Source organism: Lissotriton helveticus, chromosome 3_2 (assembly GCF_964261635.1).
Source record: "Lissotriton helveticus chromosome 3_2, aLisHel1.1, whole genome shotgun sequence".
Lineage (NCBI taxonomy): Eukaryota > Metazoa > Chordata > Amphibia > Caudata > Salamandridae > Lissotriton > Lissotriton helveticus.
The window spans coordinates 264,871,102-264,898,741 of record NC_136062.1 but is presented as its reverse complement, the minus strand read 5'-3'; the positions used below and the strand labels follow the sequence as shown (position 1 = coordinate 264,898,741).

The following is a 27,640-nucleotide window of genomic DNA, read 5'->3' as shown; positions in this document are numbered from 1 at the left end:
CCGTTCCTCCAAAGGAAAATACCTTTTTCTGCCATAACTTTTCTGAATACGCACCAGACGTCTAAAAAGGAAGACCAAAGACGTTTACTGTTTGCATTCTATACTGCAAGCTATTCTTAGTTTTTGAAAACAACCCTGTTCCAAAAAGACCACTGCTGTGAGAGAGACTGAAGTCCCTTTTCCGTTTTACTGCCGTTGTTTTGAAACCCAGTGATAGGACCGTAGCACTTCTACGGGATTGGACGAATTGTTTCTACTTCGTATGAGCAACCAACAAATGGCCCAGTTCGTTGAAAACTCGTTTGTTATTGGCTGACTGGTCGCTCCTCCCCCTTTAGCTTCTGTCACTCAAAGCAGGATGCAGTGGATGTGGTTGGAACAAAACAAGAGGCTTTAGAGCTAGATAAATCCTAATACAGCAACAGCGACTTGCCAAAATTATAAACGACGGCGAGCAGAATAAAAGCGCATGCCGTTTAAAATAAGCGCTCTTGGCCCGTTGCCTGGCCCTAACGTGGCCGCTGGTTTTACGCATGTGCAGTGCATAGGGTGCTTCTCTTGAACCTTTGAGGGTGGGGGAATATGGCGGGTGAATGACGTCAGGCGGGGGTGGGCGGGTAGGGTAGCACTGGGAGCGGTGAAAGGGCCGCCGCACAGTGTGTGTGCCCGGCCCATACCTCGGGCGCTCAGCGAACAAAGCGAGAAGAAGGAAGCGTAATAAGAGGGGGGAAGCGGAACCTCCAATACAGCATTCCCTGCTCTCGGATATGGCAGCTCCTGGAGCGTTGCTGCTGTTTCTCTGTTGGGCGGCCAGTGCGGGAGGTAAGAGGTGCTCTGCTTGTCTGAGAACGGGGCGGCGAACATAGAACCAACCCCCGGCCTCCACTTGTGTTACCCCCGTGCTTTTGGATTGGTCTTGAAGGTAGTGGCGATATTGACAGCGGTGGCACGGCTGCTTGGGGAGGCTGGAGGGCGTTGCTCAGACTGTACTGCTGCAGGTGCTCCTGGTTTCTATTAGGATCACTGGCGGTGGTGAATGAGCATAGTTTTGTTGCTGGTGGCAGTTGTTTTGATGACTCGGGCTGGCATTGAGAGTGTTATAACTGGTTGCAGTGTCCGTGTTTAGGGCGGCACTCCTACTTGTGGTGATGAGGAAGTGGTACTGCAGCAGCTGGCATATAGTGATGGCGTTTCTTGGTATTGTCATTGTTGCTTTTTGTGACAGTGCTGTGTTGCCAGTGGAACTTGCTAAGTGCATGTGGTGCTGCGACTTGGCGACAGCGACAATCTTGGGGGTATTGATGTTGTGGCTGCAAGTAAGTTTCGTTCCTGCTACTCAATGTGGCTCGTGTGAGGTGAAACTAACAGTAGCATTACTGTTGCTTTTGATGGAGCTGGTACAAGCGAATAACTCTTTCTCGGATTCCTGAGGTGGCCTTTAGGTTACCCTGGCGAAGAATGTTTCCTTTTGGTGAAACTAAGGGAGCAATGAGGGCCTGAAGCAGGTGTCAACACATCTCTCCTTTGCCATTCCTGGAAAATGGGAGAACTATATATCTTCTAGGTTGTGATGGATTGTACAGAGCCAGCAAAAATGGATTGGAATGGGATCTTTGGTGACCTATCCTTAATTTCTCCACTGTCTTAGGTAAGAAGCCCTGCATTGGTGGGTTTGTGCGAAGTGTTTTTATTTAGAACACACTGAACGGACTATATCTGTTTTCAATATTTTATTGGCACTTCCGTCATGATTTGATGGTTAAAGAAAGTCACGAATTATACCTTTTGATGATAAACGAATAGTGAGCTAGAATACAATTATGTTTCCCACCATGTAGCTTGTGGGAATGCCAGTACATCTAGGCAGGAGATGGCTATATGTCCAGGAAATGCAAAATTTTGAAATTTGCGCACGAATATATGAGTTAGGCTTGGTAATCATTATACATTTCTATTGGGAAAGGCTATTGAAATCAACATTCTACGTTGTAATGTATTTTGCAGTGGTGTGTCTTAATATTTGTATCAGTCCTGCCAAGCCTGTCTAGGTGTGCAAATGATGGCCTTTACATTAGTGGTTAATCTTGAGTAGAGTCAAGCAGCGGATTGTTATATCTTAATCCGTGCAGCCCATGTGTGGTGGCAGGGGATAGCATTGCGAACATCTAGCCCAGAAATAAGAGTTTGCATTTGTCATCAGTTATGGGGATATTGTCGGTCTTAAACAGATCCTGTCCATGGCATATACATGGAAAAATTCCACTTGTTCTGTAACATGGGATGTCCCGAGCTAGTTCAGCACTGGGGCAAATGTATATCATTTCTGTCGGGCTGGTTGTAATTTTGATTTGTATACTGCAGGAATGAAGCTTCCTTCGGATGGCGTTTCCCCCTTCCTGGTGTCTTAAGCGTAGGCATTGCACCGGATAATGAGGTTTTCTAAAAAATGTATTTAACCCCTGCTTCCCTACCCCACCCACCCCTGGCGTCCGATAGCGGGTTCACAAGGGCGGATATGTTTTTCTTTCTGTTGCCGGCTTTCTCATGATGTCATTTCACATATCGATGCGACGTCTCCGCTCAATCCTCCACCCACCCCGTGCTGTTTGTGTGATAAAGCATACACCAGTCACTGGCTGCTCTTACTCGTTTTCCCCCCGTCTTGTTTGTTTCCGTTCCCACCCACTACCTCCTACGCTTACCTCTCAAACCTTTACTGTGGACATAACGTGGGCACGTTTATTTTTCATGTTTTTAATGTTTTATTTCAGGAGCCCTGTCCTTCTGCCACTTTGGAAATGTGTCCATCCTTAATAATACGTTTTTTGGAAACGGTTGTTTATCATGCCCCAGCGAACGGTACCTTAGGCTACTAGCCTTGCATTCCCTCCAGCAGCAGTTGCGACTAGATAATAGCGGTAGAAGGCGACAGTGTTTCATCAGAGTAATTACGAGTATTCATGCCAGACACTCAGACACTCATGCTATTTCAGAACTGTACATTTCAAAGTAGCGAAGACCATAATAAACAGGTGACGACGTTTCGTGTGTTTTTACTGTTATAGCTTGAAAAGCGACGTATTTATTTTCCTTAAATACATGATTAAAGGTTTTGTTTCCTTTATACACACGTTTTGTCGTTTTTATTTAGGCCTCCTTAGTGTGATAAAAGCAACTGTGTTTTTGTGCAGTTGGGCGTGTGATAGCATTGATAGAAAAAGAAACTTGATTGGGGACGGAACGAGGGGAGCAAGTTAACATTGCATCCCTAAACTGCAAATGTACTCATTTAACGTGTTTTGCTGATTGAGAACAAGGTCTTGGGTTACATTGTTAAAGCAGCACCCTGGTTGGGCAACGAGTGTTCTGCATATCCACGAAAATAGTGTATCCCTTGCCTTTGTGTGTTTAGCGCAGACCATGGTTAACAGAGGGGTACTGTGCACTGTTGTGAATTGAAGAGGGCCATAGTACTGTACGCTTATCAACTCTACTTTTATGCAGTGGTAAAAGGAGACTAAAAACAAAACTGTGCTGGGGAAGGTGGACTTTGCTCGATGGCATCTTAAAACTTTTTTATTTTTTATCTTACACACATGTGGCAGTATCAGTTTTGTAGCTAGTAGCAAAAGGGAAAGCAGGTTTCCCATTTAAAATTTTGCAGAACATGCAGTTCTGTTAGCAAAAGTACCAACTATTTTGAATGCTTAGATCACCTTCTTTAAAGATGTTTGCACAAACCTGATATGGAGTATTAATGCAGGTTTCTCTTACCTGTCGTTTGAACATAGCCCTTTTAGTTTGACCCACAGGGTCCCTATTAACTTATTGCACAATAATCTAATAAAAACGCATCCTTTCTTATAATGAGGCAAATGGATCCATGTATAGTGCTTCTAAAAAGTTTACACCCCATTAAAATGTTCACCTTTTGCTGATTTGTAAACTAGAATTAAACTTTTTTTTTCTTTCCTTTATGCGTTTCCATTTGAGAACTGTACAAAACAGTTTTACAAAATCAATTAAAAAAAACGTACCCTTGTTGATATCCCTTGTTTTATAATGTAGATTTTCCTAGCTAGTGAAGAAGTCCTGGTTTTATTAGACACCGATTTCTTTACTTAGTACTTTTATTATAGATGCCACGAATCGCAAACAACACCTCCCAGCAAACCCTGAGTTACAATCTTCACATTAAGTAAAAGTGGAGCCACGTCACTAATCAGTAGTCACCAGGAAGTAACCGCCTGTTTTCTTTATGTGAAGTGAAATTAAACAATATGTCTGAAAACTACTTTCAGAAGGAGAAACCGAGGTGAAACTATACAAAAGCGTCTTTTGACTCGGGAATATTCAGAAGCCTAGACACTTGAGCTATATGTGTGTCCTATTGAGAAGAAGCCTTAAGACAAACCAGGAGTTGTAGCAATTGAAGCTGAAAGAAAGAAGTGAGAACATTTGTAGTATTGAAAATGTAATTCACGCCTCAAAAAACCTACTTGCCTATGGAGAGTCAGATTTTCAGGCAGAACTATTTATATAGTTTACTGAACCATCCTAGCGAGAGCTTGAGCTAGCAAAGAACTGGGGTTGTGTTCATTTAGAAAGTGAATGGGCCTGTAAGGGGAGGGAAACAAAATATATGAAAGTAGACAGTGGAGAGAATATTCACTTATGTGTCTTAAAAAAAAATCAGGACTTTTCTTCACTGATCTAGCTAGGAAAAACTGTATTTTATAGCTAGACTGGAGTCACTATGCTTGTTTTAAGCATATTTGTTGTTACCAAATAGACACGATCCACAGGTTTGGCACAAAATGTCCTGATGTTAATGCTTTGTACCAATCAGCAGATCTAAGAATGTCCTCTAACCTTGAGTCAACAATTGATTCTGGATCTCATGTCTCCTGTAGGGAAATGATTCCCTAATATTTTTGTATACCTTTCTTCCAAAGGAAGCCTTGGCCCATCTGGCTCAAATAAAAGAAGACACGTGTGTGTGGTGTTTTTTAAAGAATGATTAACGAACGAGAAAAGGATGTTCTAAAATCAGTAGTCTTTAATTCATACCTCTGAAGACCATTACTCTTGTGGCAGCTTGGAACAATTACATAAATAGTTTATCCCACGTAAAGGAATAAGTGAGGTTAGAGGGTGGAATATCTGATATCTATCAGCAATACTCAATCCAATACTGTGATCACTGTGGAATTAGTGCTGAATAATAGAGATTAAATTTAGGGTTAACATTGGCATGTAAAACAACTGTAAAACAACTGACACTAGTTCTGGGATACTCCTGTCGTTAGAGATAGGGATCATGGACATCTTTTTGTATGGGCCCAGACCAAAGCAGAATATATTGCAATTATTCCATTATTATTTGCTGAACCTATGGTATTCTAATTGTCATAATCATGCATTTGTGCATTTTCCAGAGCAACATTAGATTATTTATTTTTCTTGCATTTGGCCTCCTAACACAAGGGTTAAAGGAATTAAGTAAGTGTTGTTATCTTGGGTGGGTTAAGAGCTGCTATGAACAATACCGAAAGTTTTGGAAACATCTCACTTATTGTCTGAATCTGTGGTATCACAATTATCATCCTTTTGGGCATTCTTCAGAACATTAGGTTATTTCCACCTTGCATCCTCCAGATGGTTGTGCCATAAATTTTGGGTGGTTGGAGAATGTGATGTGCGTAGCTTGCTACTATATGCTGGTGACTGTCAGGTTCTCAGTAATTGCGCTGGCCCAAACGAAAACATGTACTCCTCCAGTAACATGCAAACGGGCCCACCAGATGTACAAGTGTGAAAAATGATTTAAGGCTTGCAGCATTACGCGTTTCGACTCCTTAAGAGTCCTAATCATATGCGTCAAGTGAGAGTCAGCAGCCATCTGATCTTGTTTAAGCTCAGCTTCTAAAAGCTGTATAGCTGGATGTATATTCAAAAAGAGAGGAACCCTCGGTAACCCAAAGGACTGGGGTTCAAAACAAGAAATGTTTACAACGGCATCCTCTCTGAGTATTTTATATCCACACCTTAACTCACACTTATGGTCAAAGTCCCATGCATTCAAGGCCCAATCGTACCAGCCCCCCACACCTTGAGTCTGCTACATATTGGCACAAAAAACCTATAGTTAGTGGATTGATGGTTGAAATGTTTAAAACATGTTTTTCAAAACATTACACAATAAAAAACAGTTCTATCAAAAAGATCACAATAAAGCAATTACAATACATTCAATATTATCTTTTATCATAGTTCAAAATCAATCCAAGAGTATTGTACGAGAGTTTGAAAACACAGTAATCTTTGTCTTCAATTGCCAATTGCCACAATCAAAAGTAGAATTTGTCCACATAAACCCTGATGCCTTTCAAGTCCTACACATCTAAGGTAATGTTCATACAAATTAATTTGTGGCTTCGGTATGGCGTCGAAGCATTTTGAAGGTATATTCAAATAGCACCTCCTTTTTCAAGACAGTGGTATTGTTACTCTCCTTCTTTTGAAATTTGAGGCGATGATAAACCAGTCTGCCCCAGACTCATGCAGACAGTATAGTCTCAAAAGCACTTCATATGAAATAGTCCCAGTTGATCAGTTTCTTATTTCATAAAATCTGTACAAGAATAGGGCATCTGATGCACAGCTGCGGACCACCTTTGGTTTAGGGATCACAAAAACCGCCTCAGCCCGGTTTTGACTTATGTTAAAACCCAATGTTTATAAGCCCATTGGCTCAACTTCCTCTTGTTGTTGTGGGCAATATTAAAAAAAAAAAAAAAAAAGTTTTCTTCAAACTGTTCCTCAGGATGAACTCCTTTAATTTCTTTTTGGAGTGGAGCTTTTTGCATATATGTGTGTATGTGTATGTATATTTGTGTGTGATCTATATATCTATATCTCTTCCTAATTCAAAATGAAACCAGCGGCGTTTAAATACGTCCGACCTGGTGCCGTATTCCAGTATCTGGATGTAGACAAAGTATGTTTGGCAGGGCCACTGCTGTGAGGCCTGCCCTGCTTAGAACCCCTTTTTTAGGTCTCGCGTGGCGTACTGCGCACATGTGCAGTCGAGCTCGCGGGATTTTGTGTTTTAGGGAGAGTTTCGCTAGCGAGGGTTAAGCCCCGCCCCTCTTCTCGATTGGCTGGCCTCCTAAACGGTGGCCAGCCATTGGAGAAGAGGTCCTAGTGACGTTCTCCTTTCTCTTTTAGCCCGTCCTTTTCAGATTGGGTTCCTTGACTTACTGCTGAAGTAAACGTTTTCTTGTCTTCTTTATGGGTCCAGATGGCCCCATAAAGAAGATAAGGAACCTTTTACCCCAGCAGGAAGTCTGGATGCCCAGTCTGAAAAGGACGGGCTAAAAGAGAAAACTTGCGTCCTGCCTGCCGCGGCCACAGACGCGACACTAGGAAAAGCCGTGCCCGCGATGCTGCCTCCATAGTTTCCGAGTTGCACGTCATTTCTGACATTGAAGATCAGTGATAGCTTTTCATTCAAGGTCCCTTTACATTCTGGAACTTACTTTTTGAATTTTACCATTGCTGTTTTGGGCTTCAAATGCCCAAACTATTGTTATCGAAAACAAAACTGTCGGACCACTCGACTGCTGGGCGTTGCTGTACAGACGAGTCGCCAGGAAAAGCCCCTCCCCCCCCCCCCCCCCCCCCCAGCTGTGGACGCCGGTGCCCGCGATGCTGCCTCCTGTTTCCCCGACGGAGCCTGTCCTGGGTGGGGAGCATTAGGTCGCCTCTGCCTGCGTTCCATGCACGCAGCAGCAGCATCCCCGGGCAGAGGCTGAGGCTGCGGGGGTGCCTGCCGGCAGAGAATGTGCAGCTGAGAAGGGAGCAGCCCCTCTCCCGTCCGTCCCCGGCTCTGCCCATGACTGTGCCCAGCTCCTAGCCGCCGAGGGCGGCCGGACCGGACACCCCAGCCACGCTCCTCTCTGGGTGCCAGCGGGGGCAGAGCGTGACCCCCGCTACCTGTGCCAGCCGCAGCCGAGAGGCAGCAAAGCCTTCAAAGTGGACGCGGGTGGGGAGTTCGCGGGGAGGCACCATGGGGAACAGCGCGTCCTGCTGCGTGTCGTCCAGTCCCAAGCTGCGCAGAAATGCCAATTTCAGGCTGGAGTCCTACCGGCCCGAGACAGACCTGAGCCGGGAGGACAAGGGCTGCAACCTGCAGCACATCAGCGACCGGGCGAACATGGATGGTAAGAGGAAGCGCCACACATTAAATATTCCATCATATTTTCTCCTGGTGAGAGACCTGTGAAGCCCATCTTGCATGTAATCCCCAAACTTATTTTACCTTTCGCGTTTTTTATTTTAGACGATTTTAGTGCAGCGAGCACACAACACAAATTTTAGATTTGATTTGTTGCCATACTGCGTAAAAGAATCACTTCGTCATTTAACAGGAAGCTGTTTTTTTCTTTAAAGAACTGCATTAGGGGGGCGTGGCCAAGATGGCGGCTTGAACAGACGTATCTCGAGAGGCTCCCCGGCCCTAAGCCCCATTACCACGTAATTTCCAGCTATCACCCCCCGTGACTCAGCCCAAATCCGAGCTCGACCCTCTCAACTGCCTTGGAGAGCTACCGTTCGGACTCCTCTGGGCGTTTGACCGCCGGTGGCCTCGCTTTCCCAGTCACCGGGGAGGACGGTAGCGCCGGAGCGCCGTGGAATAGCACACCGGACTGCAGTGAAGCGTACCCAGAGGCCGCGGGAGTTCCCCGGGGGACGCGGTGTGCCCCGAACCCCTCGGACATAGAGCGCCTCGCAAGAGGACCCCTGGCAAATCTAGGCCCCGGCGTGGGCCTACCAGAAGACCGGACTGGTCCGACCCCGGCGGCCCCACGGCGCCCACATACCGCGCACATCCACCCTGCTTCACTGAGGGTCCGCCGACCAGAGCTTTGGGCACCAACGGACGCCGACGACCCGCACCTTCTGCTGTAGCCGTGACCGGTGCGCCGGCGAAGAAGGTTAGAGCCCTTCCGCCACGCGCCTGCATCCCGGCGGCTGCGGGCGTAGACAGGCCTGCCGGCCCTGGGGCCGGCCACCCGAGCCACCCGAGCCACCCGAGCACAAGCGCCCAGAACACTTCACGGCGGAGTACCTGAGGGCCGGTGATCTCAGCCTTCCCGGGCGGCCCGCGCCTCATCAGCAGCCGACCACCGACTTCGGGCCCCGGCGTGGGCCTCCAGGCGCACACCCGCGCCCTCCCTTGGCGGGCCTACGGATCCTTGAATCGCGAGGAGCGCCGGCCTCCGGTCCTGCGTACTCTCGCCGGCCATCCCCCATCCCCTCAGTGGCCCCTGGGGGGGGGCGCGCTGTGATCGGTGGTTCTGATCCGCGGGTGCCTCATACACCCTAGCGGGAGCCCTCTGGACATTCTGGGCCCACGCGTGGGCCTATAGGGTGGCGGCACGGACTCACCCACAGCGCTATACGCCAGGCGGGGAGTCGCTCACCCGCCCCCACACCTCACCGGAGTCTCCCCCGCATCCCCGAGCGCCAGCGGAGAGACACCACCTGAGCTGAGGCCTGCTCACCCGGCCCCTCCGGGAACAGCGAACCCCGCCGGACGCCTCCTGCCACTTTACGCCCCGGCGTGGGCCTGCTTGGGGGTCGGAGAGATCTCCAACCGCCACCCCACCCACGGCGGACATCTCACTGAGCGGCGTCGGCCCGCCGCCGGAGGAGCTCCGGAGCCCCCCATCCCCTGATTTCCCGGCGGAGGGATACACTAACGACGTGAGGTGCAACACAGCAGTGCACCCCCGCATTGATAACGACCCCTTGGACGAGGGGCATCAGGTGAGCGGCGCCCTGCGACCTGGACTACCGCCTGCTTCCCCTCCCCTGGGTCCCTGCACTCGCTGCTGGGTGTCCCTCGACAGCTGAGGTTGGTGTCACAGCCCGGCTGGACATTGCCCTGGGCCCCCGATCGCCGGAGCCGTCGGTCCAGGCCTCCTCCCTGCTGCCTGCTGCCCACCGGACCCCCCGCTTGGCCAATAAGGACGTCAGTGGACATCTCCGCGGCCTTTGGCTGCTCCCGAGGCACTGCTCTTCAGCCTGGCGCCTAAGCACTCTCCCTAGATCCACGTTGCTCTTCCTCACTCAGGCATAACCTTGCTCGGCGCGGCATAGTGGCCCCAGCCCGGCTGGCCTGGTCGCCTCTATCCCCACCACCTCACCGGCCACAACGCACCCTGAGCGCCGCCCTTGTGGCGCCACACGAGAGACTCTCCCGGCCGCCCCCAAGGCACCCTGCGGAGCTTCTTCTTGGGTCGCCGCTCCTTGCCTCTTCACGGGACCCGGCGCCAGCTCTGGTTCGTCCACTACCCTTCACGGTTCATTTCATTGCTGGGCGACTACTCGGCGACCGACGACGCCCGCCAGTTGGCCCACCACCCTGCTCTGGCCACAATGACGCACTCTAATCGCAAAGGGGCCCGGAATGTGGTGGAACTTATGCATAAAGCAGCGTCGAAAGGTGACAAGACTCAACCACAGTCGTCCCCGAAACCCCCCGCGAGCCCTCAGCCACAGGATGAAGACTCCGCTCCGATTACAAAAGCCTTCCTGGCCTCCCTCTTCAACACATTGCGTGAGGACTTCCAGACTCTAGAACAGGACATGGCCGGGGAACAGCGCGAACTCCGTCGCGACATTGACGGCCTGGGTGAGCGAGTTGCCTCTCTAGAGGAGGCTGATCGGTCCCGCAGTGAGGAGGTGGAGAGACTTCAGCAGGAAATCCTGCGACTTCAGGATCAACAGGTGGACTTACAGTCGCACTCTGAGGATTTGGAAAACCGCTCCAGGCGGAATAACATAAGAGTTAGGGGTGTCCCGTTGAAAGCTGAAAAGGACAGTGTGACCAACTACCTGCAGGACCTATTCAGACACATCCTGGGGGAGACGAGCGACTTCGAAATCCGAATCGACAGGGCGCACCGGGTGGGCATGACACGCAGGGCGCCAGCACCACCTCCGGACATCCTGGCATTCCTGCCGGACTTCCCCCTGAAGGAACGCATCCTTAGAGAGGCCAGGAAAGCACAACCCATCAGATTTCGCGATGACCCTGTGGCCCTTTTTCAGGATCTCTCTAATATCACCCTGCTGAAGCGCAAATCCTTCAGGCCTGCGACGACCTTCCTGAGAGAAGCCGGAATACCCTACTCCTGGGGCCACCCGTTCCGTCTGATCTTCAAGTGGGACGGATCCCTCCACCAGCTTCGATCACTCCGCGACACCTGCTCCCTACTTGGGATCGACATGCCGGACAGTGCAACCTCCAGGGACGCCTCTCCATCCCGATCGCAGGGAGACCCACCTCGCCCTACAGCCGACGGCTGGCAGACGCAGGAGGAGAACGCCGAGAACTATCCCGAAGCCAGACCCGATCACGGCCGCCCAGGAACGAGAAGCTGCAATACAGGAAGTGGCGGATAACACAGCACCCGACCTGTAGGACACCGCCCTCGTGAACTTTGACCAGCTTGGGGGTGTTCTCTCATTCGCACCTGGCTTAACTGGGGTCTGGGCCGGGGAGCCGCCAATTGGGCTGCAACCACGGTACCCCTTTCTATGACATTCTACGGACCTGTGCCCTGCACGACTAGGCCCGAGACTTTTACTGGTTTCTGTTGGGGGGGATGTTCTGGGAGGGGATGGGGAAGTTGGGGATGGGGGGTTCTACACTCGAGGGGGGTTGGGAAGGTCCACTCTGTTGGGGTTAGGGTGGCCACGGGGGGGAGGGAACTGTTGGGGGGGACCAGTACGCCATGGGGGATGGGGATCAGTATGCCATGGGATCTTTACACACACCAGGGCTTGCCCACGTTCTCCACCGCTGCGCAGCGTCTTGCAAAACTGAGCCCGTTCACCCCTGTGTGCCCCAGTGATGGCTGACACGCTCAAAATCCTGTCCCTTAATGTCAAGGGACTCAATAACCCGATTAAGCGCAGGGCTATCATCTCTTACCTAGAGAACTCTGAGGCCGACGTCTGCCTGCTGCAAGAAACCCACCTCCTGGCTAAGGATTGGCACCGGCTGCGCTCTCGCGCTTTCCCACAGCAACTTTTCTCCTCACTCACATCAAAGAAGGCTGGGGTGGCTATGCTCATATCACGGCGCTTCAAAGGCAAGGTAGGGGCCAAAATAGGGGAGATTAAGGGGCGCCTTCTAGCCCACGCTTTCCAGATAGGCAACACCACCTACGCGTTAGGCTCCATCTATTCCCCCAATACAGGTCAGGAACCCTTCTTGCTTTCCGCAATCTCGGAAACGCTTCAAGCACCTCACACCTACATGCTCCTAGGTGGGGATCTTAACCTCGTCATGGACACAGTCAAGGATAGATCGGGGCACCGATACGGAGACACGGGGGCGATTTCACAGAAAGGCACTACTTGGCTGCATGATAGGGACATCTCGGACCTCTGGAGGCACGCACACCCACTTACAACGCAGTACACATTCTACTCACACGTACACCACACCTACGCACGCATAGACCACTTCATGGGCTCATCGACCCTTATCCCCCACATCGCCACAGTGTCAATTGTCCCGGCTGCCCTCTCCGACCATCAAGCAGTGGAACTGACGCTTAACGTGCCCTGCACGCCACGCACTCCGGGGTCGTGGAGGCTTAATGAAACCCTCCTACAAAAACCGGCGGTCACCCGCCAACTTCATAAATGCATCTCAGACTACTTGGCCACCAATGACACCCCTGAGGTGTCGCTGTCGTCCTTATGGGGAGCTTTGAAAGCTGTCGTTAGGGGGGAGCTGATAGCGATATCAGCTGCAGACGCCAAACTTCGCAAAGAAAAGAGGAGCGACCTCTCCGACAAAGTCGCGGAGTTGGAGAGAGTTCACAGCCGCACTGGCGCCCCGAGAATATGGCGCCAACTTAAGGCCGCCCGAGCTCAGTTGGCTAGCCTCGATACCGACAGGGCAGAATTTGCTGCTCTTCGCCTCCGCCACACGTACTACGTGGGGGGCAACCGCACTGGCTGGCTCCTGGCCAGCGCCTTAAAAGCCAAACTCCAACGCTCCAAAATCACGACGCTACTAGACGACACCGGCGATGCAGTTACTGAGGACGCACGGGTTGCCTCGGCCTTTCGCTCCTACTATGCCTCTCTGTATAGCGCAGACAAGGCGTCACCGACAGCCATCGACACCTACTTGCAATCGGCCAACATTACGCCGTTATGTTCAGCGAGCGTGGAAGCCCTTGATGCCCCCATTCGCCCCGACGAGATCCTCGCTGCCATTGCACGCCTCCGTCCGCTTAAATCCCCGGGCCCTGACGGCTTCTCATCGGGCTTTTATAAATCCTTCGGCCATGTCTTAGCGCCTATCCTCGCCAGGCTCTTTAATTCCTTTGAAGGACCAAGCTCCATCCCGCCCGATATGCTTGCAGCCGACATTGTGGTCCTGCCTAAACCGGGCAAACCCCCAACGCACTGCTCCGCATTCCGCCCCATCTCCTTACTCAATCTAGATCTGAAGCTGTTTACGGGGGTGCTGGCAGCCCGCCTGGGCCCCTGCCTCCCGGGCATCCTCGAACGGGACCAATCGGGCTTTGTCCCGAACCGCCAGTGCAGTGACAATACCAAAAGACTCCTGCACCTCGTGGACAAAGCTCATTTTCAGGTTTCCGACTCTGCCCTATTAGCCATCGATGCCGAGAAGGCTTTCGACCGTGTTGACTGGACCTACATGCAGGCTGTGCTGCAGCGCTACCGCCTGGGCGACCGGTTTCAGGCCTGGATCGCGAGCTGCTACCATCGTCCCTTGGCACGTGTCCGGCTGGGTGGCCTCAAGTCCGACCCTTTCGAGATACAGAGGGGAACCCGCCAGGGTTGTCCCCTCTCACCACTCCTATTTGCTCTATACGTGGAGCCCTTGGCGCAGAAGATCCGCGATAATCCCCACATTCTAGGAATGTCTTTCGGCAACGAACCCCACGTGGTGGGACTGTACGCAGACGACATAATCGCCGCATTGGACCGTCCATCTAGCTCCATACCAGCGTTTTTGGCGGAGCTGGAACTATTCGGCGCGGTGTCGGGTTTCAAGGTCAACCAGGGGAAATCCCTGATATTGCCCCTTGGCAGCCATGCTCTTTCCAATAGCCCGCCGGCCACCTTCGGTTGCCAACTGCGGTCCACCACTCGACTGCCATATCTGGGGGATTACCCTGACCTCCTCCACGGTCTCGACGGTTACTCACAACTACTCTACCTTATCATCCCAGATCCGGGCTGACCTCGCGCGTTGGTCAAAGCAACCCCTCTCCTTACTTGGGAGGATCGCGGCGGTAAAGATGTCGGTCCTGCCCAAAATACTATACATCTTTCAGACCCTCCCGGTGTCGCCGCCAATGGGAATGCTAGCTGATCTCCAACATGATCTTCACCAATTTGTATGGGAGAGGAAACGCACCAGGCTACATCGACGAGTAGCGCACAGGACTGTGGACGAGGGCGGCCTCGGGATCCCAAACTTGCTGCAGTACTTCCAGGCCTCGCAAATTCGATATCTAGTGGAGTGGTACCGGCCCGAATCAGAGAAGAGATGGCTCTTTCAGGACAGGGCTATGGCACAGACCTCCCTGTGGAAGATACCGATTCTCGCTCGCCAGCACAGGCCACGTCATCTCCTCCGTTCCCCTATTACTCGGACCACTATGGCGACCTGGGACATGGTAGCGGTCAAACGGGGCCTCACGACCTTCCCGTCCCCACTTACTCCGCTCTTTGACAACCCCGCATTCCCACCCGGCACGGACACTCGAGCTTTCTTGCAATGGCGTGACACACCGTGCCGATCAGCTGGGCACCTCTTTGATACAGAGGGGTTCCTCTCTCTCTCGCCGACATCTCGCGAGACTATGGAGTGGATAACCCTCACATGTATCAATATTTCCAAATCCGCCACTGGCTCTTGAGCCCGGACGTTGCCCCCCTGGTGGGCCGGCAAATGACACCGTTCGAACGCTGGCTCGTGTCCAAAGACTCAGATAAACATCTTATCTCAGACCTCTATCGGATGCTCTCACCTGCTGCCGACCCTGCTAAAACCGCTGGGCAGCGGCGATGGGAAACGGAATTCGGAAGACCTCTTTCCACAATAGAATGGAACCACGTATATTACAGGGCCGCCCACACTACCCGCAACACCAAAGCCAGGGAATCGGCGATAAAATTGGCTATCTATTGGCACCTTACCCCAGCGAGACTCAATCAAGGCAACCCGACCCGTAGTGCGCTGTGTTGGAGAGGATGTGGCAGCCGGGGAACACTGACTCACCTCCTGTGGGACTGCCCCGCCCTGCAGGAGTACTGGAAGGTCGTCCTGGATGATATTGACTCCACGTTCGACACTGAGATCCCGCGTTTCCCAGCTTATACACTCCTAGGACTTCCCAATGCACTTACATTCCCTCTAAGATCAGCTCGCGGCAAACAGATGGGCATCGCTATGCAGGCAGCATCGCAACACATCCTGTCGCTATGGGGCTCTACTATCCCACCCACCCACACTGGCTGGCTACACAAGCTGTGGTTCACGTTGGGCATGGAACGGATCCAGGCTACACTAACACATACCACTGACGCATTCCGCACCACTTGGCAGCCGCTCCTGACGTTGCTCTCCAGGGAATTCCACGAAATCACCTGCCCGAAATACCTTCGTATCCTACGGCTTACAGACTGCATGATGGACCGAACGCAAACAGAGGCGCCTTGATACATTTAGACTAGCTATGACTCATAAGACTACTATGGAAGAATGGCGTACTGGTGGGGTGGGGGGGGGGCGTTGAATTGGGGTGTTGGGGGGGAGGCGGGTTCTTAAGGCTGGCTTGTTTACCTGTTGCCCGACTAGGGGCGTCTTTCGACCTCCGGGCACTACCTTTACATCTGAGCATGTTCATCCAACTCACCTAACGCTTATTAAGAGAAGACGTGTCTGTCTGTCTCGCTTGCCTAACTTGCCTGTTGATTGTCCTTCGCTATGCCATGCCTTTTCTTTTTCTTTCTGTTCTAAAACTCAATAAACATACTTTGAAATTAAAGAACTGCATTAGGGAGGCCGGCACCCTAACCCGGTAATAGGCAGTAATCCATAGGTGCACAGAGCAGAGCGAGAAACCTGCCTCAAGCCAGACAACGCCTTCTCTCACTTCCCCACCTGTACCTTCTGCACGGGTGCAGTACGCAGCCCCAGGAAATCTGGACACTGATTTATGAGGGCTCGTTTTGGTTGGCCTTCAGTTCAAGGCGAGGTGGAAAGGGTTGTAGGACAAAGCACAGACAGGAAGTGAACTTTGGCTTCGCATACTAATCCGCTACATCTGCACTTAGTTAATATCCGAAGGTGATACAAATACATAGAACAAGTAAAGGCTGCCTAATTCTGTCTGCACTGTCAAATATATGAAAACACTATGACTGCTGATCATAGATAGATGGTGTTTTTTTCCTGTTGGGGGGAGGGGCTCTGTGTGTGTGGCTCTGTGTGTGTGGGGGGGCTCTGTGTGTGTGTGTGTGGGGGCTCTGTGTGTGTGTGTCGGAGGTGGGCTCTGTGTGTGTGTGTGTGAGGGGGCTCTGAGTGTGTGAGGGCGGCTCTGTGTGTTTGGGGGGGTTCTGTGTGTGGGTGCAAATGCAATTGGTCTCGCATTTGCGAGAGATTAAGCTATTGGCATTGTAAATGACAATGCCATTTATTTATCTGTTTTAAAATCAACACAAAAATAAAAATTTTGTCATTTACAATGCCAATAGCTCTAACTTTTGCAAAGGCGAGATCGTTGCATTGTAAATGCTTGTTAAAACAGCCACTGTTTGTGGGAGCATTGGATCCCTGCACGTCATGCAGATGAAAACTTGAAGCAGGCAAGGGGGCGTGGCTTGAACGCCGAGGAAGATGGCGGTTTAAGGCGTCTCTCTTCCCGCAACGAGTTCCCAAACCGGACATTGGAACGCGTTCCTCCGATCACATCTGCAATGTGAAAGCAGATTTAGCGATCGGAATATCCCTGGAATGCGGTGAGCCGACTTTCGTGATTGGAGCTGCTCCGAAACCGGAGAATCGTCGAGCGGGACCCTGGAAGCTCTCTGCCGCGTCTCCAATGAGAGAGTGAGAGCGGTATGCAGCGCGCGATCACGAGGAGCTGTGGGTGATTGTGGATACACGGCGCTCTTGAAACGCGGGGGACGCGGAAGTCTGGAAGAAATTTGGTCGGCAGAATATGCCCTGAATTCGATGTACTACTGACAAGTGAGTGCAGCCCAGCCCAGCCCGCCATGCGGGGACTCTGTATGTACTGCACCTTTACCAAGATGGAGGCCGCCTTCATAAATACACAGATCGAGTGTGACTAGCCCCTAATATATCGACTACATGAATGACACCATTGGCAGTATTATTATCTGTGGAAAATCGGGGGCACACAATCCTGACCCACAATGAAGGCCTAACAAATGTGCACCGTCTGAAAGTGGCGCAAATATCACTAATAGCGTGACTCCTCCCATGAAGCCATGTGTGAGTCTGAGTGAACCTAGAAGGGCGTCCTACGGCAACTCCTTGATCTTCACTGTGGCGCTTCGTGACTGCTGTGTGTCCTATAAGCTGGATGATCATATGCGACATATCCTTAGATCCATGTGTTATTGAGGCTTGGCACTAGCTGACACTGTATTGGACGAGTGGCAATCTTCAGGGCGGATCTCTCCGGAACATACCAGGCCTTAAATCCCACGCAACAATCCAATCTCTTTGCTTGTGGGAGCCTCTATGCCTCAGCCAGTCTGCTGAACTGATCCTCATCTAATCCACAACCTTCTACCTACGCTAACGTGTCTGCGTCAGTCCTATATATATCGACCGCCTCTGCTTTACACACCTGGGGCAAAAGCTTTCGAAGCTTCCGAAGCACCACTCAGGATGGATATCAAAGACCAGAACTCCCTGAAAAGACTCAAATCAGACAATTCGAACCCGGGATCACCAAACAAGACGAAGAAAGTTACTACAGAAGCTCTTGATATGATCTTAAACAGGCTGGACGAGGTAAAAGATTTAGCTAAGACCACCAAGGAGGAAGTAGTGGCGATACGTCAAGATATTAGGGACACTAATGCTCGTCTAACGGAAACGGAATCCAGGATTAGTCGCTTGGAGGATATCGAGGTCAAGACTTGTGCTGCTCTAAAACACCTACATATCTCCTCTGATCAAACCGCTCGACGACTGGCTGAATTGGAAGATAGAAATAGGAGAGGAAACCTACGCATTTTCGGGATTCCGGAAGGATCGGAGGATTCAGAAGGGTCGTGCATCCAGTTCTTGGAGTCGTGGTTTGCTCAGGCCACTAATTTGACTTTCACTAACCCCCTAGAGTTTGACAGAGCACACAGGGTTCCTGGAAGAATTAATAAGACGCAAAAAGGTCCCAGGCCCATCGTCTGTAAGCCATTACGATACCAGCATGTGGAGCAAATACTCGCCTTTGTTCGAAAACACAATCATATCTTATGGAGAGACGCAAAGATCTATATCTCTCAAGATTATAGTAAAGAGACGGTAGAAGTAAGAAAGGCATTCTTGGCCCTACGACCACAGCTGAAGTCTAGGGGATACCTATTTGGTTTTGTGGGTCCGGCGAAATATAGAGTCACGATACGGGGAACGTCTCACATCTTCACGGATCCCATGAAACTCAAACGCATGCTCGGGGAGCTTGATGAACGCGACATGGACACCAATAACCCGGATAATATGATGGCCTCGGCTTCAGGATATAAGTGATCGCTATGGAGTAGATGCATACAACGGACCGTCACCACTCGTATGGACTCACAGCGCCTTGAGACCCTACGGGTGAGTAGTGCGCTTTACAAATGACCTGATTGATTGATTGATTGATTGACTGACTTTATGACCCTAACAACTAACAAGCTGGGTCTTGCACTCGAGTCATCTTCCTACAACGGGATGTTGTATCGTGAGTTGCATTAGATTACAACGTACTACCTACTATTTTGGTTAACGATGATAAATGATGGCACACTATTTTGCCCTGATTCCTTGATATAGTTCCCCTTAACGAACTAATTCTCTGCTTGGAACTATGTTTAGTCATTTTTCATAGATAAAATGTTGTGACATGGACACATTGACTAAGTGCTTGCTCACTGGTACTTTATTGCTTTTGCTAGATTACTTTGCTAGGTTACTTATCATTACTGAATAGGCCCAGAATTTAATTGTGCTAGGCTACTTTGCTAGGCTACCTATCATTACTGAATAGACCCTGAGTCTACTAGCCCTTAAGGCAATTGATGACGGATACCTTCCAGTGGGCCGTGTTGTGCTTTATAGTGCCTTTACTCACAGTTTACTTACAGTTCTTTTGCTATAAATCTATCTAAGGAAGTATTCTAGATTATCTCTGGCTGGCAGGAATGTATCTTGGAAGTCTTTTTGGCCTCATGTTGGTTCACCGTACTATTTCAATGTTTTTCTGCTTGCGTAAGTGTTAATAAGTATTACACACTGTGCATAACTATTCCAATGTCTACACAAGACTAGTTTAGGCGGGAGGGCTACTGCGATTTTCCTCACGTCGCCATGCTTCTGCACTACAGTTGGGGAGGGTGGGGTGGGGGGATGTGGGGAAGAGGGGGGGATGTGAATTGTATGTTATGGTTTGTATTTTTTCTTTTTCTTTTTCTTTTGCTTTCTCTTCTCATTCTTTTTCCCCTTTCTTCACTATTCCTTTCTCCTCTAACCTATCCCTTTTCTCTTGACTGGACAAGTTGTATCATGCACGAGCTGTATCTACATACCCATAATCAGACCATTCGTGTTCTATCTCTGGGCGCCCGAACGTCTGCTCATGGTCTCTGTCTGTCTTGCAACATAAGGGTCCAAGCAGGGTACTCCTCACATGAAGTGCTAACCGGCGCGTCACTTTTTAGATCTCATAAAGCATTCATGATACATACATTAGTATAAATGTCATATCCAACGCTCTCCACCCCGCTTGGGACGGCCTCGCTTAACCAACTAAAGATTCTGTCTATGAATGTTAAAGGCTTGAATCAACCCGTAAAAAAACAGAAGATATTAGACTATGTGCGCAGGCAGAAGGGGGACATTGTTATGTTGCAAGAGACCAAACTAGACGTTAAACAGTTCTATACTCTGCGCAACAAGTTTTATCCGGAGGTTGTGGGGTCAAGTGCACTTGGTAAAAAGAATGGGGTCCTGATGCTATTATCAAAAAGATCAAAGGTAGAATTACTGTCTTCCTCATCAGACGAAAAGGGACGCTGGGTCACAGTAAAGCTTGCCAAGGACAACACGGAATTTTTTATCACAAATATATACGCACCTAACACTAATGATTTAGAATTTTGGCAGGACTTAGTCAAGCAGATTGAGACGATACCTGATACGGCAATACATGTGCTAGGGGGTGACTTTAATCTTCCGTTTGACCCTGCCCTAGACAGGGATTCGAAGTGTGTGTTTAAACCGAACAAATCACATAATGCTTTCATCAAATTATGTCAACGGTTCAATCTGATTGATACGTGGAGAATACAAAACCCTACTGACAGGGACTACACATTTTACTCTTCTCCTCATGATTCGTACTCCCGCATTGACTATATTTTCATTACACAAAATGGCGTTGCAAGAATAGAGGATACGTCAATTGATCCAAGAATACTGTCAGACCACTCATGTATATCTCTATCCCTTAGTAATATCACACCATCCCCAAAACAAACGTCATGGAGACTAAATGAGGAAATCTTACACAAGGAACAAAATATAACTGACATCCAAACAGCCATTCGGTCATATCTGGAGATTAACAGGAGGGGGGACACCTCAGATCTAGTGCGATGGGAGGCTTTGAAAAGTACCCTGAGGGGGGTGTGCATCAAAATCCGTTCAGCAATGAACAGAGATTGCAATGCAAAATTGGAAGCGTTAGAAACAGAGATAGCTCATCTGGAAAATAGACACCAACTAACAAGGGATCGGGAGACACTTAATACCATGACTAACAGAAAATACAAATATAACAAGCTGGTGAGCGAAAGAGCGGGGGTATGGCTGGACAGAAGGCGAAGATTTAAGCTCTGTGAATCTAATAAGGCTGGTAAGAGCCTGGCGGCATACCTGAAGTTCAAAGTGCAAAAAAATACTATTAATGTCATAAGGGACTCTGCGGGAGTAGGCCATTCGGACCCTCAAAAAATAACAGAGGTCTTTAAAGACTTCTATGAAGACCTGTATGCTAAGAATGAATCGGTTGAAGAGGGCAAAATTCAGGAATATTTACAGGAGTGTGACCTCCCAATAGTAGGGCTAGAAGACCAACACAGCCTTAATGAACCGATTTTCGGCTTCTGAGGTGGAAAAAGCAATCAGGGGATTGAAATGTGGGAAAGCACCAGGCCCTGATGGCTTTACGGCTAAATTCTACAAAAGCTTTGCCACAGATTTGGTCACCCCCCTTCTGAACCTCTTCCACAAATTCACGGAATCAGGTGCAGTGAGGGGCACGTTGGCAGAGGCAACTATTGCAGTTTTACCAAAAGATGGCAAGGATCCGTCGCTACCAAAAAACTATAGGCCGATCTCCCTGATTAATTTAGATTGTAAATTACTAGCCATGATCTTGTCAGCCCGTTTACAAAAAGTTCTTCCTGCCCTCATACACCCATCTCAGTCTGGTTTCTTAAAACATAGACTGTCTAGCGATAACACCGGAGTATTAGCCCATGCCCTAGAAAAAGCAAAACTGTTGAATACCCCCACCGTAGCAGTCACACTAGACGCTGAAAAAGCCTTTGACAAGGTAGATTGGACCTTCCTTGAGGCAGTTCTACGCAAATTTAATCTAGGGAAGACATTCATTAAACTTGTAATGGCTCTGTATGCCGGCCCTACTGCTAAGGTTAGGGCGGGTGGCTCCTTCTCCTCTTCCTTCTGCTTGAAACAGGGAACAAGGCAAGGGTGCCCACTATCTCCATCTTTGTTCTTGCTAGCTATAGAACCCTTTCTATGCCATATCCGAACTAATGAAGCCATTGCTGGCATTTCATTTGATGACTGTAATGTAAAGCTAACCGCATACGCCGATGATGTGCTGATTCTGACGGAGAGGGCTGAGGAGGCTATCCCGGCCTTAATGGACACAATTGATGGGTTCTCTAAAGTTTCAGGGTACAAACTGAACAAGGACAAAACAGAAGTCAAGCTACTTAACAACATCGGGAGTAAAGAAATACTGGGCTCATCTGGCCTTACATGGCAACCAAAAGCTTTTAAATATCTGGGCTTAGACTTTGAGAAAGACTTAATAACGACGCTGAAAGTGAATGAAGAATTAACGTTAAAAAAGATATCTACACTATTAGATAGCTGGTCACCCAAATTTCTGTCCTGGTGGGGTAGGGTTGAAACTCTTAAAATGATGTGCACACCTCTAGTTAATTACCTGGCCTGCATGCTCCCAATGACTTTCTCGGACGAATTCATCAAAAAAGTGGACAGGTTGTTTGGAGAGTTCCTGTGGCGGGGGAAAAAAGCCAGGATATCACTAAAAAAGTTACAGTTGGCAAAAGAAAAAGGCGGCCTGGGCCTGCCCTCGTTCAAGAACTACCAGACGGCCTTCCTCTGTAAACAGGGGGCCCTTTGGCTGGTTGACTCTACATCTTATACCCCAGTTTGGCTATCTATCGAGCGGTCGTTAATGGCACATGCACCCCTCTCAGCTCTCCTCAGCATGGATTTGACCCACGTACCCCACTCCAAATACATCCTACTAAATACTAGAAGAGCACTCCTCAGGCTTGACCAATCACATAAAACTGCCTCGGTGATTAAGAAATCCACCCTAGTCTCGTTATGGTATAACCCTATGTTTCGGATAGAGGGAAAGACCCTTTATTGGGAGGTGTGGGCTATACGTGGTATCCACATGGTGAATGTCTTCTATGAACATGGTAGGCCCTTACCCTTCTCAACACTACAAAAGAAATTTAATTTACCACCCATAGAATTCTACCAGTTCTTGAAATTGAAAGCCGCTATCTCTAAGCGTGCCCTCAACACGGACTTACCATGGTTGCTGACCCGTCTCAGACTATTATACCATGCTGACCATTTTGTATCTAGAATATATAAACTGCTCCTCCCCCTGCCCAAGAAACCACACAAGTTAATGGAAAGTAAGTGGGATTCGGAACCTAATTCGACAGGTATACCAATAGACTGGGAGGTACTGCACAATACTGCATTAACAAACAAGGTATCCCCGATTCTATGTCAAACGAAATACATGTTGCTGAACAGAGTGTTCTGGACACCTCAGAAATTGTTTACATGTAAACTGAGGGATACGCCTAATTGTTGGAACTGCCAGGAAGTACCTGGAGACTTGGCACACATGCTTTTTGATTGTCCCCTGTTAAAGTCATTTTGGGAAAAAATATTTGCATACATCCATAAGGTATTCGGAATCTCACCTGTGCAGGAATTTATATACGTCATCTTAGGCCCTTTAGAAACACAATTACCGGACATCCATGACAGACAATTGCTTGATATCATGTTAACACTGGCGTGTAAGGTCATTCTATATAAGTGGAAAAATTTTACTGAAGTCAACTTTAAAATGTGGCTGGAATGGCTTTCCTTCTTGAGAGGGGCGGACAACCCGGCACTACAGTCGACCACGTGGAAGCCTTCGAACAACAAACTGTGGGCCTCCCTAGATGCATCATCCTCCCACTTTGAGCCCCCATGATGCACGCCTCAACGGATGCACACTCCAAAGGACTGCCTGTCTATATAGAATTTAATTTGTTTTAATGTATATGTTATGTATATGCTTTGCTATGTACTTATTGTCGCCTACACCGCGACCCAAGCTCCTGTGAACCAACTGCTAGTGACATATGGGTACATCTGTCCTCTCTCTCTCTCATCTCTCTCTTTTTTCCTCCTTTCATCTATCCTCTTTTTTCCTCCTTCTTTGATTTGATTATTGTAGGTGTCTTTTTGCCAATGCTATATCCATCTATATTCTGGAAGATTTATTGTATTGTCTTTATTTTCAATTTTATCTAATCTTCAATAAAAAAGATTTGAAATAAAAAAAGAAAACTTGAAGCAGGCAAGTCAAAGATGGAGAGGTGATTGAGATTTAAATATGTAATGAGATGGCTGTTAATTTTTGATGTATTGGAAAGGTAAGAGAACCAGGCAACACAGATTTTTGATTAGGAGTCATTATATATTGATATAATAGTCTGACCTAGAACTGGTGACATCTACATAAATTGACACAAGAGTGACATTACCTTAGTACGTACAATGATGCCAAAAGACTCTGCCATACACAGCATTTATCATTTGAAGGCGCGATGAAGGCTTTTGGAACATGTATTTAAAGGTGATTAAGAAGCTAAATAGAAGACTTGGAAGGATTGGGACATCCTGCAGAGAAAATTCAAAGCATTATGGTAGCTGTGGTCTTTAAGTTCGTAGAAAAGCACTAAGTGGAATCGGTGAAGATTCCTGCACATGTGAAATAATACATTTTCAACATATTGACGTTCATATTGAATTTTTAAAGTGTGCACTTTCATGCGAGAAGTCATGTTTAATATCTGAGTGACTAACACACTGCCACTTTAAAATTCGGTTTGAAATGCTCCTACGCTGGAGTCCTTCATCACTGTTTTTGAAGCTGAGCTTAAACAAGATAAGATGGATGCTCACTCTCACCTGTCGCATATGATTAAGACTCTTAAGGTGTCAAAACGTGTAACGCTGCAAGACTTGTCAAGATTAAAGAAGTTTTCACACTAGCATGTCTAGTGGGACCGTTTGTGTGTTACTGGAGGAGTGAGTACATGCTTTAGTTTGGAATTTATTAAGGACAGACGCATCCTACCCAGAGGCCGGGCGTCCCTTGGATGTCGTCTGTGTGTGTGTGTTAGAAAGAAGTGCCATACCTATTGAGTATGTCCTTTCCATTTTTACTGTTTATTCCATGCACAAAAAATCTAACCTATATGGAGCATACCACCCACTATTCCCCTTCAAATGTTTTCATCAATGCTTTCTCAGAAAGACGTGAACTGACACTACATGTGCAAGCCCTAAATTAATATGGGTTCATGCAACTTGTTGTTAGTCAATTGCTCCAGTACTGAATCTGTACTGCAATAGCAATGCATGCTGGTCATTGTAGTGTCCATGTCATGTCTTTAAACAAACTATTGGTGCAAAAAAAGTTGTGTGCCATTGGTAGGAGTCCAAAAAGCAGGAAAAAGATAGACCATGCCCACAAATATATCCAGATATAAAGCAACAAACTACATGAGAAAAACACTGCCTGAAACATAGCTAAATTGAGCTCAACAAATTATCAGATATGCAGTAACAAAGTTCAAACACGTTTCTAACAGTTAACCACAGACGTGGAGTGCTTACCTCGTGGCTGAGCAGCAAGAAAAGAGGCGGTTTATTTCTGGTGACAGCTCTATATGGACTAAGCTCAGGACCTATTTATAGTTTGTAAACCAAGTTTTGCTGGTAAGTGTAGTTTTATATGATTCCTTCCTGCTATTATAAAAGTAAGAGAACATAATGTGTCTCCAGTCTTGTAATTCAATTGCTTTCCTAGACAAATATGTAACCCAGTCTCCTTCAAAATCAAACAGAAAGTTAATTGGCCTACACGTGTTTTTGTTGTCATTAGCATGATTCTAGAATAATTCTGCAGTTATGCGTTTGTTCAGCTGGTGATGTCTTTAAACACACGTTTTACCATGAGCTTTTAAACATGCTTTGGGGGTAAGAGAGTGAAGGGAAAAGAGGGGAAGTTGTGCAACATCCCAAGTGTGGGGATGAATTGAATATGAAGCATGGTTAGAAAAATTATTTGTTGAACAAATGTCACCACCATAACCCTACGTAGAACATGCAGCCTATACAACCGGCTGGCGGAGCCTGGAAGAGACTGATTAAAGAGTCCCCCAAAATTAGAATGCAACTACATGTTTTATTGATGAGTCCTGTTAGTGTAACAATATCATAAGCATTCCACACGTTTTGGGTTGGTTGGGTGGCAAGAAGGACGCTGTTACTCAGGAAAGCACACATTGAATCCAGTTCTGAATTAAAACTACCAATTTGGACAAAGCGTTTAGTTTGGCACAAACCAGCACCATCATGTTATGCATGAATGTTTCTAGTCTACAGTGGTGGGGTTCTAACCGGAGAATACGAGAATGACACGCTACAAAACTGAACTGAAGAGAAATCTACTGCCATCTTAAAAAAAAATGTGAAAATGGGATACAAGTCAAGATTCAGTATGACTACACATAGTACACAGACAAAGCTACACTGGATTGGCAACAGAAAATACATGTAAATGTCCTTGGGTGGTCATTGAGTTGAAATTCGTGTCATGGCTTGATATTTGTTTCTCTTACTTTCCCAAATAAATCTGTCAAAACTTGAACTGTCTTATAACAAAGAATATTGAAAGCATGCTTTCACCAGGTATGAACTCGTTTTTTAAAATGTATTTAATATATACGTTTTCACACTAACATTTGTTCTCTGAAAGACTGATATGTAAATAGGGGTGACGGGGCAAACCATACTCATTTAAATTAATGATAAGCCTGAGGCACTGGTACTACAAAATGTGAAAGCAGTTCAGGGGGTGTTATTTTAATAGGTACTATATGCTTTCTGTTGGTGAGTGGGGGACAGTGGAAGCAGCACTGAGTGTTGCCATGTTTTTAGCTAGGGCAAAGTATGATATTCAACCACATCTCTTGCAATCACTTGATAGGAATCTAGAAAATTGTATCTTATTGAAGAGGATTCTCTTTGCTTCCCGTTATTCAAGAGGAAAATATAAGGCACTCCTACGCAGCAATAGGATCTGCTCCTATAGAGGGGTTTCTAAGGTACCTTGGCTCAACTTGCTTTTGAATGCTCACAGTTTATTAAATTGTGAGATTCATATTTTAAAATAGTTGATGCTTTTTTGTGTGATTATAATGATACGGATATGGTTATGTTTGTTCTATTTGGTGCCTATGAACACATTGTTTTTAAATGTGGTAACATTTTTAAATATTGTGATGTTTTAAATTAGATTTATAAGATGGAGAGGTGATGGAGATTTAAATATGTAATGAGATGGTTGTTCATTTTTGATGTATTGGAAAGGTAAGATAACCAGGCAACACAGATTTTTGATTAGGAATCATTATATTGATATAATAGTCTGACCTAGAACTGCTTTCTTAGGCCTCGTCTACCAGCCAGTGCAAGCAGTTTGCGAAAAGATCTATTGTCAGCTTACTGTGGGCTTAGAGCCCACACACCATACCACTGGTTGGATATGTCACTCATTTGTTTGCCTTGAGGGCTTTCCTTCCTCTTCTTGTGTTTATCCCACGCCTGAAACGGGGCCTCAATATATTGCTTCTGCCCTTCCACTGCTTACGTTTTGGGCATGACTTTTTTGTTCCCTGC

The 27,640-nt window shown here is 47.8% G+C and overlaps 1 protein-coding gene across 1 annotated transcript in view; it reads left to right on the top strand.

Annotated features, from left to right (window-relative positions):
* The first annotated feature begins 331 nt into the window (after window positions 1–331).
* Window positions 332–27,640, top strand: part of ADAM10 (ADAM metallopeptidase domain 10) — a 536,961-nt gene continuing 509,652 nt past the window's right edge. Inside the window, exon 1 of the mRNA XM_078685166.1 lies at window positions 332–822. Within this exon, the coding sequence (XP_078541292.1) occupies window positions 768–822 (55 nt within the window). The 5' untranslated portion in view covers window positions 332–767. The remainder of the gene's footprint in view (window positions 823–27,640) is intronic.